The sequence below is a fragment of the Taudactylus pleione genome, unplaced genomic scaffold, assembly GCF_031769625.1.
Source record: "Taudactylus pleione unplaced genomic scaffold, aTauple2 ptg000184l, whole genome shotgun sequence".
NCBI classification, from domain to species: Eukaryota; Metazoa; Chordata; class Amphibia; order Anura; family Myobatrachidae; genus Taudactylus; species Taudactylus pleione.
Genome location: NW_028284586.1, coordinates 1,673,530 through 1,691,761, shown reverse-complemented (window position 1 = coordinate 1,691,761; position 18,232 = coordinate 1,673,530). Strand labels below are relative to the sequence as shown.

Below are 18,232 nucleotides of genomic sequence, written 5' to 3'. Positions count from 1 at the left end.
TACAGTCAGACAGCAATCGGGCTCTAGCACTGTGTACTCAGAATAAATATGTATTTGTCATCCATATGCATCTTGCAGTGCGCCCATACCTAATATATACGCTTGAGTTGCTACCAGTCATCATTATCAGACCTATGATAGGTGCAGAAGATACACATCTAAACTGGTGTATTTGTGCTTATCACCAACCCTGCATTGCCCAAAGTTCCGTCTACACACTCTCACTGAGCTTTGCCTGCGTGTGAATGCACCATTACAGCCCAGTTACTCCTGTTATATGAATAAAAGACTTACAACTCTGCATCACCTGTAGTTACATGTGCTCAGTTCTGGAGCAGGCACTGTGCTAAAAATGCACAATAAATGCTCATCAAACAGGGGTGTACATTCATCTTTGCATCCGACTCACTGCCTTATTTCCCTGGTTTCTGTGCTTTTGTGACCATGCCCTTATGCCATCCAAGCAGAGGGCTATACAATATATATAATGTAATACTGTTAGAGTTGCAAGCAGCCAGAAAATTTTGACGATTTAGCCGCTACATTGATTTTCTATGCCAACCTGGTTTTGCAATTTAAAAATTTGCTGCATTAAATATTGTGGATAAATTGCAGGAATATCATGGCTGTCTGCAAGTCGCAGGCGATGTAGCCGATACATATACCCCAGATAGTTCTATTTCCATGGTCGTTGGCTGCTATTCAAAACTGATTTGTGGCTATAAATGAAGCCGCTACATTGATTTTCTATGCCAACCTGGTTTTGCAATTTAAAAATTTGCTGCATTAAATATTGTGGATAAATTGCAGGAATATCATGGCTGTCTGCAAGTCGCAGGCGATGTAGCCGATACATATACCCCAGATAGTTCTATTTCCATGGTCGTTGGCTGCTATTCAAAACTGATTTGTGGCTATAAATGAAGCCAGTGCACACAGATGAACTGTTGCATATACAAGAGCAACAGTAACAAACTATTTTAGGGTTGGGGACGGGATCCCAATCGTCAGAATATCGACAGCGGCATCCAGGGTTGGGCTGGCCCACATGGGTACAGGGGAAATCTCCGGTGGGCCCCACTGCCTGAGGGCCCACCCTTTCCTCTAAGTCAGGATTCAGACAGTACACAAAATATTAATTTTTTACTCTAATTGTGCTTAATTATTATACAAGTGTTATATTACACTGCATTCCCAGGACTATGGTGTATTCACTACAGTGCATTGCTGTTATCAGTTTGGTACATTAAAGTGGCCCAGACCATGCACTCTCTAATAGTTACCCAAGCCATAAAGCATGGGCCACTACCATTGCATTCCCCCGGTGGGCCCTTCATGCCCCAATCTGACACTGGCGGCATCCTGACAGTCAGAATCCTGACAAAATTTTGTAAGTATTAGAACCCGAACCCCTAACCATCCCCACCCGCAGCCTAACCCTAACCCCAACCCTCCCACAACCTAACCCTAACCCCAACCCTCCCCTCCCCTCACGCAGCCTAACCCTAACCCTCCCCTCACACAGCCTAACCCTAACCCCAACCATCCCACAGCCTAACCCTAACCCCAACCCTCCCACAGCCTAAACCTAACCTTTGCCTTAGTGCTAACCCAACCCTCCCACAGCCTAACCTTATCCCTTCCCTCTCACAGCCTAACCCTAACCCCAACCCTCCCACAGCCTGACCCTAACCCTCCCCTCATGCAGCCACACCCCAACCCTCCCACAGCCTAACCCTAACCTTCCCCTTAGTGCTAACCCCAACCCTCCCACAGCCTAACCCTAACCTTACCCTTAGTGCTAACCCCAACCCTCCCACAGCCTAACCCTATCCCTCCCCTCTCGCAGCCTAACCCTAACCCCAACCCTCCCACAGCCTGACCCTAACCCTCCCCTCTCGCAGCCTACCCCTAACCCCAACCCTCCCACAGCCTAACCCTGACATTTCCCTCCCACAGCCTAACCCTTACCCCAACCCTCCCACAGCCTTACCCTAACCTTCCCTTTAGTGCTAACCCCAACCCTCCCACAACCTAACCCTATCCCTCCCGTCCCGCAGCCTAATCCTAACCCCAACCCTCCCACAGCCTAACCATAACCTTCCTCTTAGTGCTAACCCAGACCTAACCCTAAAGCTAATAATCACTGTTGGGATGCCAGCAGTCGGGATTCTGGAGCCAGCATTCAGGCTGCTGTTGGGAGTCCAGCGCCGGGATTTTGACCGCCAGCATCCTGACCATTGTGATGCCGACTACATCCCCTATTGTGCCTAGTTGTTATAAATATCTTAGGAGGAGATTTACTAAGCCTTGGAGAGAGCTAAAGGACCAACCAATCAGCTCCTAACTATGACTTTACAGACTGTGTTTAAAATATGACAGGAGCTGATTGGTTGGTACTTTCTCTCACTCCAATTTTTCTCTTTCCAAGGCTTAGTACATATCCCTCTTAGTGAAAAAATACTTACAGTAAGTGCAGGCATTAGAGGTCACTTATGGGGTACATGTTAATTAAAAAAAATAGTAAAGTTCTGCAGATATGATTAGATACTAAAGTATTGTAGGTCGAACACCATCCTTACTAGCTACAGTATGGATGGTGCTATCTGGAAGTGATGTCACAGTACATGACATCACTTTCTATATTATACTACAGATGTAGCAAACATTTGATTTTCATCTAATTCTGAGTAAATTTGTGAAATTGCTTTGTGCTGCACTTTATAGTAAAATAAAATCTCATCTCATGTGTTTCCCTGGCATTTGGCTGATTCATAGTACATCTGCCAGATGAATGAAACACGTTCACATGTTTGCTTAAATTAATTAATAGGGAGCATCTATAGTCAAAGTGGACCACAGATGCTACATTATGCAGTAAAGAATGAATACATAATAAAAATGGTCAGCTAGTTTAAATACTAGACAACCTTAGCATGCTTCTACTAATAGAGACACTGTGAGCAGGGGTACCGATGCTCCCTGCTGTAGGTTGGTAAGCACAGGGATTAGTGCCTTTATGGATGGAAAACTGAAGGGGGGGTGTGGGGCGGACACAAAATGCAGCATATCATAACAAGAAAAAAGAACATTTTATTCTATATGTAATTATGTAGTGAAATAGCTTATTGAGGGGTCTTTTATCCAATTAGACTTTTTTAAAATTGCTTGTGTTTATTTTTTCAGTGTTTGTTATAAGGTTCTGAGGTATCAGGGAGTCAGGTGCATTTTACTGGAACCGCTGGTTAGCAAACTTGCTACAGTATTTCACAGGTCCCAATGCTATTACACCAGTCCCTACTGCAGCCCTCATGCATGGAGATTAAAGCCCCTGGGATGCTATTTTTTGAGCCCCCTTCTCCCATAGAAGTACCATCTTCGCACTTTCCACTCTGAGGCTGGCATATATTTTAGTTGAGGGATCACAAATCAGTAATCTCCCTGTAAAGTGCAAAACAATCCATAATGTCTAGCACTGAGACTTGAGAATTTGGGGAAAAGAGCATTCAACATTATCATATTATTATATTATTTTGTCATTACACCATACAGCAGCAAAGTGCAGCATCTGTGGTCTGAGCAGAGACACACAGTCACTCGTGACTCTCCAGGTTGACAACAGAATGTAAACTAAAATCTTCTTTGCCTGTGAACATGTAATTTGATCTCTCTTCAGAATCTGGACCTAATTCGAAAATGTATGTAAACAAAATGTTTACATACATCTCCAATGTTTTAGATCTGCGCATGCACAGAAGCCGCCCTGCATCGGTGGAGATCTGGGGCTGTGATATCGCTCACAGTGCCTCAAACACAGCAGCATGATTGACCTGTTGTCCACGTTTTGAGGCAGCGACAGTCAATTTTACAGAAAATGAGGGCATGTTGTCCTCTTTTTCTGGGCGTGCTGAAGCCAATGGCTGCGTCCTTGGACATGGCTTAGCTGGCTTCAACATCGTGAATTTCCCAGATTAACCTGAAGATACTCAGATGACCAATGTTCATGCAGATGATCCAATGCTGCATCCTCGGATGCAGGAGTGGATCAGAGAAACTCCTGTGGCAGATTATCGCACAGCCGCCACATACAAAGATGTGTGATCTGCATCCATCTCTGATTCAGTCTAGATTGGTCCAATACTCTGTTTGCTAAAAGAGATTAAGACAGAAAAGAATGTAGTGATAATATTACAGGCAGTATTCCTAGTGATAATAACATGTCCTCTTATTTTTCAGGCACACGTCCTTCATTTGCTCTTCTTGGCCTTGTTCTCTTTCTAATGTCAAAAGTTGCATTTCTTTAATATCTCCAGCACAGAAATTGCTTTGCATGAAATTTATTCATACTACTGTATATGCTGTATGATCTTTATTTGTGCTGTTTAAAATGGAATTAGATGTTAAAAGATATTCCTGTGATTGTTCTGTATAATGTATATCTAGGATGTATTGGTCTCGGAATGGATGTGCAGCACATTTCTTATCACAGGCTACATTGCCAGGGGGAGGGAAGTAGTATTATAACTATAATATCAGTCACATAAAATAAATAGGTATGGCTGGTGCCAGGGGCGTTATAAGAGAGGAGGGGGCCCGTGTGCAGACTCTCTCTAGCGGTGTTGCCATTTTCCTAGCGATTTTTGTTGCTCTGTAGCACCGGCCTGGCACTGCAGAGCAGCAATCTGGAGGCAACGGACAGGTAAGTATAAAGACTATATGGGTGCAGGGTGTGCGGTGCGGGTCCCTGTGTACCCAGGGGCCCATGTGCACTGCACACCCTGCACCCATTATAGACATGCCCCAGTGCCAGAGGTTACCGTATTACTACAGCCTAAACAGTAAACATGGTTTCCCAGGACCTTAAGGGTAGATAAATACAGTATATAAATAAAGGATTCTCCGGCACTGGAAAATGGTAAGATACAAATATTTTACTTAAATTGTGTCTATGACACTATACAGTGATTAGATCTACCCTTACTAACCCATATAGGGAGTAAGTAATATCACAGCTATTGTACATTTGGGTAACACCTTAGAACCATTAATAAAGAATTTAGGGCCTAATTCAGAGATGTATTCAAACCCAATGGTTTGTGTACATCTCTGATGGTATAGGGACTGTGCATGCACAGATCAGGTCCTGCGAGATAGCTCACAGTGCCCCCAAAGCCACAGCATAATTCACATGCTGCGGCCATTTGGGGGTGGGGAAGGGGCAGCGATGGGTGCCATTTTGTAGATGTGCCAAGGTCCGATTTTCTGGCCCCGACTGACCAGTTTCATTGCCCATTCTGAATAAGCTTAAGTTGTGGTCACGTTGGTGATCTGATGCTGCATCTTCAGATGCAGCACTCAGATCTGCAATGTTGGCAGGAGGCGTCTTTTGTCATCATACACCTCCTGCTGTATTAGCATATGTTAGCATAGCTGCTGCCTCCAAGGGCCTCCAAGTGTACAGCAGTGATGATAACAGTGTCCATCTCTGGCTCAGGCCCATAATTCAATAATGGGGATCTCTCTTTAGGTTCAATTAACATTTATTATAAATGTATCAGTGGCATTACAAGTACAAAACAATTTCCTCAAACCAGGTGCCGGGAAACGCGTCCAGTATATAATCCTATAAATGAGCTAATTTATTTATTTTATACTTTATTTTTTGGAGTGTTTATATTTAAACTTTTTATATATTATCAATTTACTGTCTGCAAATAGTGAAAATCAGTGGCGTATATATAATGGGTGCAGGATGTGTGGTGCACACGGGCCCTGGTTCCAGGGGGGCCCACACCGCACACCCTGCACCCATGTTTAATAATTACCACTCCATAGACCATCATCAGCACTTTAGTAGCAGCACTAATCACTGGGAAATGGCCACCACTGCCATTTTCCTGGAGATTTGCGCATGTGCAGTAGAGGTGTCCCCGGTAAGATGGAGCAGACACCATGTTGCCAGAGTCCACCCATCATAGGGGGCGCTAAACGGCTCAATAAGTGATGAGGGGAAAAGAGATAAATCAGTGGTCTAATCTTTAATTCAGGCAATATAGGTCCTGTAGGACTGCTGCTACCATAGAGAAGCTGACCCTCTACAAGCTCAAAATAGAAAATACCACAAAGAATGGAGTGCTATCACAATACAGGGACTAATTAATGCACCTGAAGGTAAACAATTAGATATCAAATTTAATAACCCTTCTCAGACCAATAATAATAAAAAACAGTCAAAAACAATACAAATAAAAGAGACATTTGACATAAAAAAGGCAATGAAGAAATAGGTACATAAACTGAATTAAATAAATAAATAGATATATATATATATAAAATGATAGAAAAACGGCAGGCACTCAAGGAGACTGCAGAAATAATGACTCGTACTGCAGCTAAATGGTCTTTTTTTTTTTTGTATCTATATATATATATATATATATATATATATATAAGCTTATCTTGCAGCCGCAGCTTCAATAACCCTGTGAGTCCTTTATTTATCTTGTGCTATGTGGAACAAAGTTGCAAGTTTGTATCGATTATGTCCTGGAATGGATACAAAGTAAGTAAATAGTTCCTTTATAAACCTCAAACTTCCAATAGCACTGTAAGCCTCTCAGGGCTTGAAAGAAATACAAGGGTTATTTCTTATATAGAAGCTGTTGTTATTTTTGAATTTATAGGCAAATAGCGGTCATTGCAAAATAATTTCATCAGGTATGAGCACCTTTAATCAGAAAATTGTATGGTACAAATTTGTATGGTAGATAAGCAAAAAAATGCACAATATGTCTTTTAGAAAAAAAAACATATTAATTTTCCGGATAAAACACCGGTGTTAGATCTCATTGAAAAAACATATAACAGTCACTTGCAGAGAAACGATTCCATCAGGTATATACCATTTCAAATTAACACCGGGGCTTACAGTGCTATTGGAAGTGTGAGGTTTATAAAGGAACTACTTACTCTGTATCCATTCCATGACATAATCAGTACAAACTTGCAACTTTGTTCCAAGCAGCACAAGATAAATAAATGGGTTGGGTATGAGGTACCGGTAGTCGGGATGCCGTTGGTCAGTGTACCGACAGTCAGAATCCCGACACCCTTAAGGATAGAAGGTAAGACTAACCCTTACCCCCACCCCTTCCTCCCCGGTGCCTAGCCCTAACCTCCCCTTTAGTGCCTAAACCTAACCTCCCCCTCCCTGCACCCTAAACCTAACATTCCCTCCCCGGTGCCTAAACCTAACCTCCCCCTAGTGCCTAAACCTAACCTCCCCCTTGCCGCACCCTAAACTTAACCCTCCCCCCTAATGCCTAACTCTAACCATCCCCCTAACGCCCGATACTTATCTTCGGTATGCCAATAGTCGGGATTATAGTGCCTGGATCCCAACGGGATTTTGGCACCAGGATTTTGCCCGTCGGCATTCTGCACACTGGAATGCTGACTACATCCCAAATAAAGGACTCACTGGTTTATTCAAGCTGTTGTATAAAAGCTGTGATAATTATTTACCTCTCGCAATCTATACATTAGAACTCCCTATATGGGTAAGGAAGGGTAGATCTAATCACATATCAGTATTACAAACACGATTCATTTAAAGTAAAATCTTTGTCCTTTTTTTTACATAATGTCAGTTATGTCATATAATGTTAGGGAAACACAAAAGAAAAAACTTCTGCACATGTTTAAATTCTATAAATACCCTGAATTCGTAGTTCTGATATACAGTAATTCACTTAAGACCTCAGAGTTGCCACCTATGACAATCAAGGAACCAGATAACAGACAGAAAAAAAAGGATTGTCTCATATGGTGTACAAATTTTATACAAAATAGAACTTTTAATAAAATATATCCAGCGAAAAATTATTAAAAGACAATATACATAGAGACATTTACATACAAATTTTGTTAATAAAGAAAAGAAATGTGAATTAAAACCAAACAAAGACTCACTGTGTGTTATTTACGCTTACAAAATATAATTTGTATACAATGAGTATATATTTTTGTATGAGTGTGTGTAAATGATGAAATTATTCAACACCAGCCTATATCTCAATTAGAAGTTATAAGGTTAGAGCAAAGCTCTTATGGAATTGGATGTGACTGTCACACTACATGTAGTACAAATATTACCCTGTGTTTATGATATAAAGTGTAAATTCAAGATGGGGTTAGGTATAGGTGTAAATTAATCAGCAGACAGAGTTATCTGGATATGTTATCAATCCTCAGAGACAAAAAAGGGGTGGGATTATCCCTATATCATTGTCCTCAATGAGGTTTGTTAGTTGGTAATTTCTGTAATATCAGAATATAAACAGATTATCATAAGTGATGAATATTTACAGAATGTAGAGGGTCTAAGGCGACATAGAACCATATATCACAAAATTCAAAATATTCAATTTTGACATGAAACAATGGAGATATAACTATACCCACAATAGTTACCAGTGCAATTGATGTTCCATGTACTTGATCGATATTTTTCAGTGATGATCAATACATATAAATCAAAGAAAAACAGACCAATGTGTAGTACTTAACAACACAGTAGTACACAATCCTTCAAGTGTAATAAAAGAAATAGAGTGGTGGGTTCCAGTTCTCCAAGGGATAGAAAAGATCCTTGCCACCGCTAATCAATCTGGTAGAGCGTACCAGAAACTCACTTCAATGTAATGTGTGAAGTGCATCAAAAGGTATCTTTACATCACCAGGTGTGTGGTCAATGAAGGAGATAACGTACCATAACTCACATGTGTAAGAGCCGCGCTCCACTCATAAAGGTTTCTTTTAAGGGTTATGATGTAATAGACCGCATCAATTAGTTGATAAATAGGTAATTTATTGATACAAAAAATAAGTTCTATATAGACAGAAAATATAGCACGAAGTCCATAAACTGAATCCAAATCACATCGGAGTGGGAAGGTGTAAACAAAAAAGTATGCTAAAAAGAGATTCCCCCAAACAGGTAAACAAAGGTCCGGACTTCGAAAACCTGTTATCAGCAGTCAAGCATACCTCCAATCCGTGGTCATGGAATAGTCTCTTTACAAATCCTGAAAAGAAATCCTCAGCTCTCTACACCAACGCCGTTTCGATCTCTGTAGGATCTTTTTCAAGGTGTGCACAGAGGCTGAGGGCTAGGCCTATTTATACCACATGACAGGAAGTGGTGGAATTAACTAAAAAGTTTACATAAATTGAAAGGGGACACATTTAAAACATCATGCGCATAGTAATCCAAATAAGATCAAATCGCAGGTACTGATGGAGAATATTACCACATAAAAGATGATAAATAAGCCAAACAACCCTGCAATCATAGACCGGAAGTTCCGCGTTCCACCTCGCATAACATCCACGTTCCATGCCTCATTCTGGAGATGTGAACTGGAAGTGACGCGGCGGACACTTGATCAGAGGGAAGGAAAGGGGAGAGAACAAAAGTGTGTGACTGACAGGAGAAGTCACGTGACACTAATGATTGCAATAACGGAGAGAGACACGGGATACAACATGTAACTTGTGTAACAAGTCTCACTTAGGAACAGACCGGGTCTACTATGTTACAAAGTAACACCAAATACATGTATTCAAATAAAATAACCCATATTACAACTGGCTGATGGTATGTAGATGGATAACAAAGGGAATATTAAATAGCCCATAGAAGATTGACATCATGATAAAACATACATAATAAATATAAAATCAAATGTGGGAATAACAATGTATGTGTGGAATCCAAATAAATCAAAAAAATATATAATAAAATATAATAAAAAATATTTTATAAAGAGGGTAAAATCAAATCATGGGATAAAATCGATGAACCAGGGGGAATGGAAGCCAAGGTTTATTTTAAAAACCATTTCAATTCAAAGTCTGAATTTAGATATGAGGTATTAAAGTTCCTAATTTAAAAATCCATTCCATTTCACATCTGGCAAGATTTCCCTCAATATCACGATCTCGCCAGCTTGATTTTATTTGTTGTATACCCAAGAATCTCTTGATGCTCGTGGTGGAACAATTATGTTTACTACTAAAGTGTTCTGACAGTGTATGTGTGTGTAGGCCCTTCTTTATGTTGTCTAGATGTTCAGCTACACGGGTTTTAAGGGCTCTGCTTGTTCTCCCTATATATGAGAGGCCACATTTACATTCAATTAGATAAATCACGTTAATAGTGTGACGTGATGAAATCTTTGATTTTTGTAATGGAAGTCATTCACTGTGAAATCAGTAAATTTGGATTCTGGAGAAGGTATATTTCTACATGCCATACAAGTCCCGCACCTGTGGAACCCCTTACTTCTCACTGGGTTGAGCAATTGGTATGGAAGAGAAATGCGAACCAAAATATTCTTCAGATTCACTCCTTTTCTATATATGAACTTTGGTTTAATGGGTATTGTATCCCTTAGAATCGGATCCCTAAGAAGTAGATGCCAATGATTTCTAATGATTTTTTCTTGTTCTTTGTAATTTTATGCGAAATCGGATATAAAGGCATATTCAAAGGCATCTTTATTGGTCTTTTTAGGTTTTCCCTTTAAGACATTTATTCTATCAATTTTGTCTACTTCTAGTTCTGTCTTTTCCACAATGTCTATTTTATATCCTTTAACCAAATATGTCTTCTTCATGGTTGAAATCTGTTCTTTGTAGTGTGAAGTTTCACTACAATTACGTTTCAATCGGATGAATTATCCTTTAACCAAATATGTCTCCTTCATGGTTGAAATCTGTTCTTTGTAGTGTGAAGTTTCACTACAATTACGTTTCAATCGGATGAATTGCCCTTTAGGAATCCCACGTAACCAATGAGGATGATGTTGACTCTCAAATGGAATAAAGCTATTTGAATCAGTGGGTTTGGTGTATCCTCTTGTGTGTATGGTGTTATCCTTTATGTATAATGTCAGATCTTGAAAATTTACCTCACTTTGACTGATGTTAAATGTTAACTGTATATTAACGCTGTTGGAATTCAGAGTATCACAAAAATTATCAAGGTCACACCTAGGGCCTCTCCATATGAAGAGGATGTCGTCGATATATCTATGCCAGGACACCAAGTTCGCACCTGCCTGTACGTGAGCCCATGCTGTTCCCACTGGGACATGAACAAATTGGCATAGCTGGGTGCGAACTTGGTGCCCATGGATGTGCCAACCTTCTGGATGAAATAGTCACCTTCAAAGAAAAAATTATTGTTTTCAAGTATAAATTGTATCCCTTTCAAAATTAACTCCCTCCTCTTTGGAGTCATATCCATTTTTTCCAGGTGCCACTTAGCATCTATGCCATCCTTGTGGTTAATGATGGTGTACAATGAAGTAATGTCGGATGTACCTAAGAATGATGAATCTTTCCATTTTATGGCATTCATTTTGTTCATGGTATTTGTGGTGTCTTTTAAATAGGATCTAGTTGTGGTAACTAGCAGTTGAAGGAAAAAGCAATAATTTCAGAGAGGTTCGTGGTTAGACCTCCTGAACTGGAAATGATTGGTCGGCCTGGGGGGGTAACAGGATTTTTATGAATTTTTGGCAAGACATAAATGGTGGCAGTTTTAGGATTATCTATATTCAAAAATTCATATTCTCTTTTGGTGATGGAATTATTGTTAAGATGTTTATTGAGGAATTTCAGATAATTTCCCCTGATTTTTGCTGTGGGGTCACCTTTTAATTTAAAATAGGTGTCATCCTTACTTAATTGAGAGGGTATTTCTTTTATATAATCAGTTTTGTTAAGTATGGTTATGCCCCTCCCCTTATCACAGGGTTTAATGACTACTGACTGATCCTTTTTAAGGGATACAATGGCTTCTCTTTCTTTTTTGGATATATTGGATAATTTTCTCCTACAGGAGTCTATTTTTTTATTATTTTTACTCAATTTTGCCATATCTTCTATTAATGCCTTCGTGAAACTATCAATCATACAACCTTTCACATGTGTTGGAAAAAAATGAAGATTTTTTTCTAAAATTGGTTGTATTTTTATGTACTTCATCATTGAGGTTGGATATATCATTATTTTCCATAGAGAAAAATTTTTTAAGGGTCAACTTTCTGGAAAACTTATGAACATCTATGTGTGTTTTAAATGAATTTGTAGATGTGGTTGGAGCAAAGTTCAGTCCCTTCTGTAGAATATTTTCTTCATCTGATGTCAATATTTTTTAACTTAAATTTAAAATTTTCACATCATTCTTATTTTCTTTTTCAAGTGTGATATCCCTATGTTTGTTCTTATTTCTTTTTGACCTGTTCTTTTTACACACCCCTCTTTTTCCCCTCCTGGGTTTTAAAAGCGTGTGTTCCTCCAGTGATTGTTTTGTCCTAAAAAAGGTCTATTATTTGTGTTGTAACCATTAAAAGGGTGATATCTGTTATATGTGGGTATCGGTGGTATTCTATCCCGCCTATTACTTCTATAGTCATTCTTAAAGGATCTCCTTGGATAAGTCCATCTATAATCATCATCCCAATTTCTCGATGTATGGGCGAAGGAATGATTACCTGAATTTTCAGTCCCATTTAGATTGGTGTTTTGATCCTCATAATTTTCTTCTTCCATGTACTCTTCTTCGTCATAGTCAGGGAAGTGTACTTTTTTTCCCTTTATTTTCTTATCCCTCTTTGAAACATCCTGTAATATGTTATCTTTCTCTCTTTTTTATGTTTGGCTTTTCTAGATTTTTTTTGTGGTTATGTCCACCATTTTTATAAAAATCCTGATCCCTTTTCAGTTTTTTCTTTTTTTTTGTCTATAAGGTCTTTAGTGTGTTTGCTCATTCTAATTTCTAACTCTTTGTCTAAAATAACAAATTCTGGTATCTGTTCAAAAGATGTTTGTAAAACTTACATTTTTTCATTGATGGCCCTTAATTTGTCCCTTCTTTCTTTTATGATTAGTTGAATCAAAGAAAAAGAACAGATTTCTAGTATTTTATTCCATTCTTGTTTGAATAATTCACTGGAATCTTTGAAGGTGGGTATCTTTTTAACTCTTAGACCTTTGGGTATGATGTCATCTGCTAAGTATTTTTCTAGGGTAGCTATCTCCTACCAAAGGGCATTTACTTTTAGTAATAGGGAGCTTAGTTTATTCATAGCCATTTCAAGATCATCGTCAGATGTTTCATCTATGTCCAAACAACAATCTAATTTGAAAGCTTCCTTTACATGCTCCTTTCTGTGGTCTAAATGTTTAAAAATGTTGCTGCCTGAAATCAATTATCACTTATGGGTGAAAAATGTAATGGTAAATGGGTGGTGGATAATGGTACGTCGCGTCACTTCCGGTTTACGTCTCCAGAATGAGGCATGGAATGCGGATGTTATGCGAGGTGGAACGCGGAACTTCCGGTCTACGATGGCAGGGTTGTTTGGCTTATTTATCATCTTTTATGTGGTAATATTCTCCATCAGTACCTGCAATTTGGTTTTATTTGGATTACTATGCATATGATGTTTTAAGTGTGTCCCCTTTCGATTCATGTAAACTTTTTAGTTAATTGTACCACTTCCTGTCATGTGGTATAAATATGCCTATCCCTCAGCCTCTGTGCACACCTTGAAAAAGATCCTACAGAGATCGAAACGGCGTTGGTGTAGAGAGCTGAGGATTTCTTTTCAGGATTTGTAAAGACACTGTTCCATGACCACGGATTGGAGGTATGCTTGACTGCTGTTAACAGGTTTTCCAAGTAAGGACCTTTGTTTACCTGTTTGGGCGAATCTCTTTTTAGCATACTTTTTTGTTTACACCTTCCCACTCCGATGTGATTTGGATTCAGCTTATGGACTTCGTGCTATATTTTCTTTCTATATAGAACTTATTTTTTGTATCAATAAATTACCTTTTTATCAACTAATTGATGTGGTCTATTACATCATAAACCTTAAAAGAAACCTTTTTGAGTGGAGCACGGCCCTTACACATGTGAGTTATGGTACGTTATCTCCTTCATTGACCACACACCTGGTGATGTAAAGATACCATTTGATGCACTTCACACGTTACATTGAAGTGAGTTTATGGTACACTCTACCAGATTCATTAGCGGTGGCAAGGATCTTTTCTACCCCTTGGAGAATTAGAACCCACCACTCTCTTTCTTTTATTACACCTGAAGGATTGTGTACTACTGTGTTGTTAAATACTACACATTGGTCTGTTTTTGTGTTTTTCTTTGATTTATATGTATTGATCATCACTGAAAAATATCGATCAAGTACATGGAACATCGATTGCACTGGTAACTAAAAGGTTATGGCCCTGATTCAGAGCCGGACGCAAGTGGCTGCTCGTTCGCTCCGAGCGATGTTTGCCCAACTGCGTATGCGTACGGATCGTAATACACATGCGTGAACCACTCAGTGCGGCCGAAATTCATGTGCTCGCAAAATAGCGAATGCCTGATAATTTGAGTGACAGAAAGAGGCGTATGTGGGTGGTAACAGGGGAAGGTGCTTGAAAACGGGGAGTGGAGATCCGATCACAGGCGTGCTTAAAGATCAAAACGGGCGTTTTATGGGTGTGCATATTTAAAACAGCAGCGTCATTGACCACGTCACTGGGTTATTTTATAGCCAGAACTGCTCGCAAAATTGTGGTAGCAAAAACCAACCACAAGAATAGCGAGCAGTTCATACCCTGGTCGATGTACTCGATTAATCTAATAAATAGCGGACATGACGTAGGATGCGAGCGGCCAGGGGGCGTAGTTTCCCAAAAAACGACTGCAAGTTTTGTACGCTCGTTCAGACCTAGAGGCGTGAACAGACCGCAAACAGCGAACGGTTCATTTGAATAGCCACCCCTATTTTCTTGACGAGCGAGCGCAAATAGCGTCCGGCTCTGAATCAGGCCCTATGTTTCCATTGTTTCATGTCAAAATTGCATATTTTGAATTTTGTCATATATGGCTCTATGTCGCCTTAGATCCTCTCCATTCTGTAAATATTCATCACTTCTTCATAGATGATTTTGGGCGGGTATAGTGAAGAGGATTGGGCAGACATTTTTTGGTGCACCAGAAATCATTATCCACCACCCATTTACCATTAGATTATCATAAGTGTGTTTGTCCCAATTCAGACTTAAAGGACAAAAATAGTAATTTGACTCTTTAGCAAATATAATAGCAATATTTAAGCAGTTGACATTTTATAATACTTAACATGGCACACACCATTGTTATTAATAAATGCCCTAGTGTTCATTAAATCTAATCTTCTAGTTTATTATACATAAAGAAGAAACATACTTTGAAAACATGAATAATACTACACTAGTATTGGGGGATGTTGTTAGCATTCTGGTATGCGGGATGCCGATGGTCTAAAAACGGGGACTGAAATCCCGACAGGTCGGGATCCCTGCATCAGTATCGACAGGTCGGCATCCCAAAGGTAAGTATCAGGGTGTTAGGGGGAGGTTAGGGTGCGGAGATAGGCACTAGGGGGAGGGTTAGGGTTAGGCACCTGGGAGGGAGTGTTAGGATTAGGGTGCGGGGGTTGTAGTGGCCGGCTGTTGAAATCCCAAAAGCGGCAGCCTGGCAAGGGTGAAAATCCCGATCATCACTAAGGTAAGCATCGCTAACCTAATTCTACCCCCTAACCCTCCCTTAGGGGTGCCTAACCCTAACCTCCCCCCAAGTGCCTAACCCTAATCCCCCCACTAAGTGCCTAAACCTAACACCCCCTTCCCCGCTGCCTAAACCTAAGTGCCCTGGGGGGGTGTCCTAACCTCACCCCGGGGGTGCCTAACCCAACCTCCCCTTCCCCTAGCCTAACCCCAACCCTCCCGGGGGGGTGCCTAACCATAAGTCCCCCGGGGAGCTCTAAACCTAATCCCCCCCCCGCGCCCGGCTTGCCTTCATTCGGTATCCCAGACGCCGGTCTTCCGGGATCTGGTAATGACAGGTGTCGAGTTTTCGACGCCCGTCATTAGTACCATGCCGGGATTAGAGAGTCTGGAAGCCGGCGGTCGGCATTTAGACCGTCGGCTTCCAGGCTACATCCTGATGCGGGGAAGGGGAGGTTAGATTTAGGCACTGGGGGGAGGTTAGTTTTATTCTGACTAGGGGCATCCCAGCAGCCGGAATTTTATACCCAAACCAGTATTACAACTAATAATATGAAACATTCAAAGTAGAGATGCAAGTGCGCCCTCCTCCCCCTTCACTTAAATTTCTTCTTGGTCACACACTGCTCCTCTTCTTCTCTGTTCCTCTAATTCTCTGCACAGCTCTTCACTTTTATACCCTCAGGTTACCTGGTATGCAGGTGCTCTTCTTGCAGCTGCAGGATCCTCTTTGCTGACTCGGGGATAAGACATCCTGAAGTGCTGCACTTGCATCATCTACTGTGGTGGGTTGTAGGCACTCCAGCATTATAGCAGGCAGAAAGACAGGCAGCATCATTATGGGCTGGGGTAGCAACAGTGCTGGTTCCAGGACCCTGGAGGATGACATGGCCACACTACTATCACTATTACCATGTAAAAAAAATATTGTATATTTTGAGCCAGAGTAGTTTAAAATCTGTGAGTCTTTACAATCCAAATGTGAAACACTGCTGCAAACCAGGAAAAACGGGAAGAAAACTCCAAAAGTGAAACTATGCAGCTACACTGGTTTTACTCTCCATCCTCACACTTACTGACTATGATTGCTATGCTGCTGCAGCTTTATATCTCTTCAGTAATAATATATATATATACTGTATATTTCGTGCACAAACAAGTTATCAAAACTTATAAAATTACTTCCTTAATAAAATTGTACTTGCTGCTCCTATGGAATATTTCTGTAATATTCCTGAAAGGATTACAATAAGGTATTGTTAATAGAATTAACAAGGAGCGCACATAATTAATTTCATAAATTTAATAAAAATGTATAATCATCAATAAAAAAAAAATTAAAATATGTACAATGTATAATGACACAAATAAACACTCTTAATGCAATAAATTTAAATTTTTCCATTGCTCTTAAGGTGCCCACACACATAGCGATATTTTACACGATCTGGCCGATTCCGACGAATCGTGACGACAGATCGTGTAAAATATGGCCAAATCATGAGGAAATCGTGAGTCCTAACTCACGATCACGATGTGATGCGCGTCCCCGCTGGTCGCACATCGCATCGTCAGATCTGCCGTGCAGTAGGGCAGATCTGACAATCTGGGACAAAATGCACTGGGGAAAAAAAAAAAAAAGTTAAGAAGCACGATAGATCTTATGCCTTTTACTCCAAATTGTGTGTAGGAGCTGCCGGGGGAGAGTTCAGGGGAAATCGCACACATCGTGGGATCGTGTGCAGATCGGTATGTGTGTGGGCACCTTTAAGAAATATATAAGGTGCTGTATTAATGAAAAGAGAAAATCCGCCTTATGAAAGCTCAATTCAATGTATTTATTCAGTGTCCTTATTTAATTGAAGTGTAGCAGCTGATCATCTATGAGCCCTTGTCTCCAGAACAATGCCAGATGGAACACCTTACTCAACCTCCTTTTTACAGATACAGTAGCCAAATTCAGAAGCCCATCTGCAGGGTCGGTGCTAGACTTCTAGGCACCCTAGGCAAAACTTCTGCATGTGCCCCCCCCCCACTCCGCACTCATTTAGCCCCTCAGGTGAAAAATACTTTGCACAGGTGGAGTGGCATATGAGTTTTGTGGTAAAGAAAATATTTATATATAAAATATATACAAAACACAAAACTTATCCGCCACTACACCTGTGCAAAGTAATTTTCACCTGAGGGGCTAAATGAGTATATATATATATATATATATATATATATATATATATATATACACACAGTATCAGGGGTGTAACTAGAACTTTTTGGGCCCCCCTAACTTAGGTCTTACACAATGCCCACAGTAGTAGTTCCCATAAAACACTAAATGCCCACTTGTAATGGTGCCCCTTATGCAATGTCCACTGTAATGGTGCCCCTTATGCAATGCCCCCAGCAGTAATAAAGCCCCTAAAAGTAATGCCCCCTGTAGTAGTGCCCCAGTAGTAATGCCCCCTGCAGTACCCCCAGTAGTAAAGGCCCTTGTAGTGCCCCCAGTAGTTAGCCCCCTGAAGTAAGGCCCCTGCAGTGCCCCCAATAGCAAGGCCCCTGTAGTGCTCCCATATGATGCCCCCAGTAGTAAGGCACC

The 18,232-nt window shown here is 40.4% G+C and overlaps 1 protein-coding gene across 1 annotated transcript in view; it reads left to right on the top strand.

Annotated features, from left to right (window-relative positions):
• Positions 1-4,304, top strand: part of LOC148519686 (uromodulin-like) — a 52,441-nt gene extending 48,137 nt beyond the window's left edge. Inside the window, exon 15 of the mRNA XM_088476190.1 lies at positions 4,237-4,304. Coding sequence (XP_088332316.1) covers positions 4,237-4,304 — 68 coding nt within the window. The remainder of the gene's footprint in view (positions 1-4,236) is intronic.
• The last annotated feature ends 13,928 nt before the right edge of the window (positions 4,305-18,232 follow it).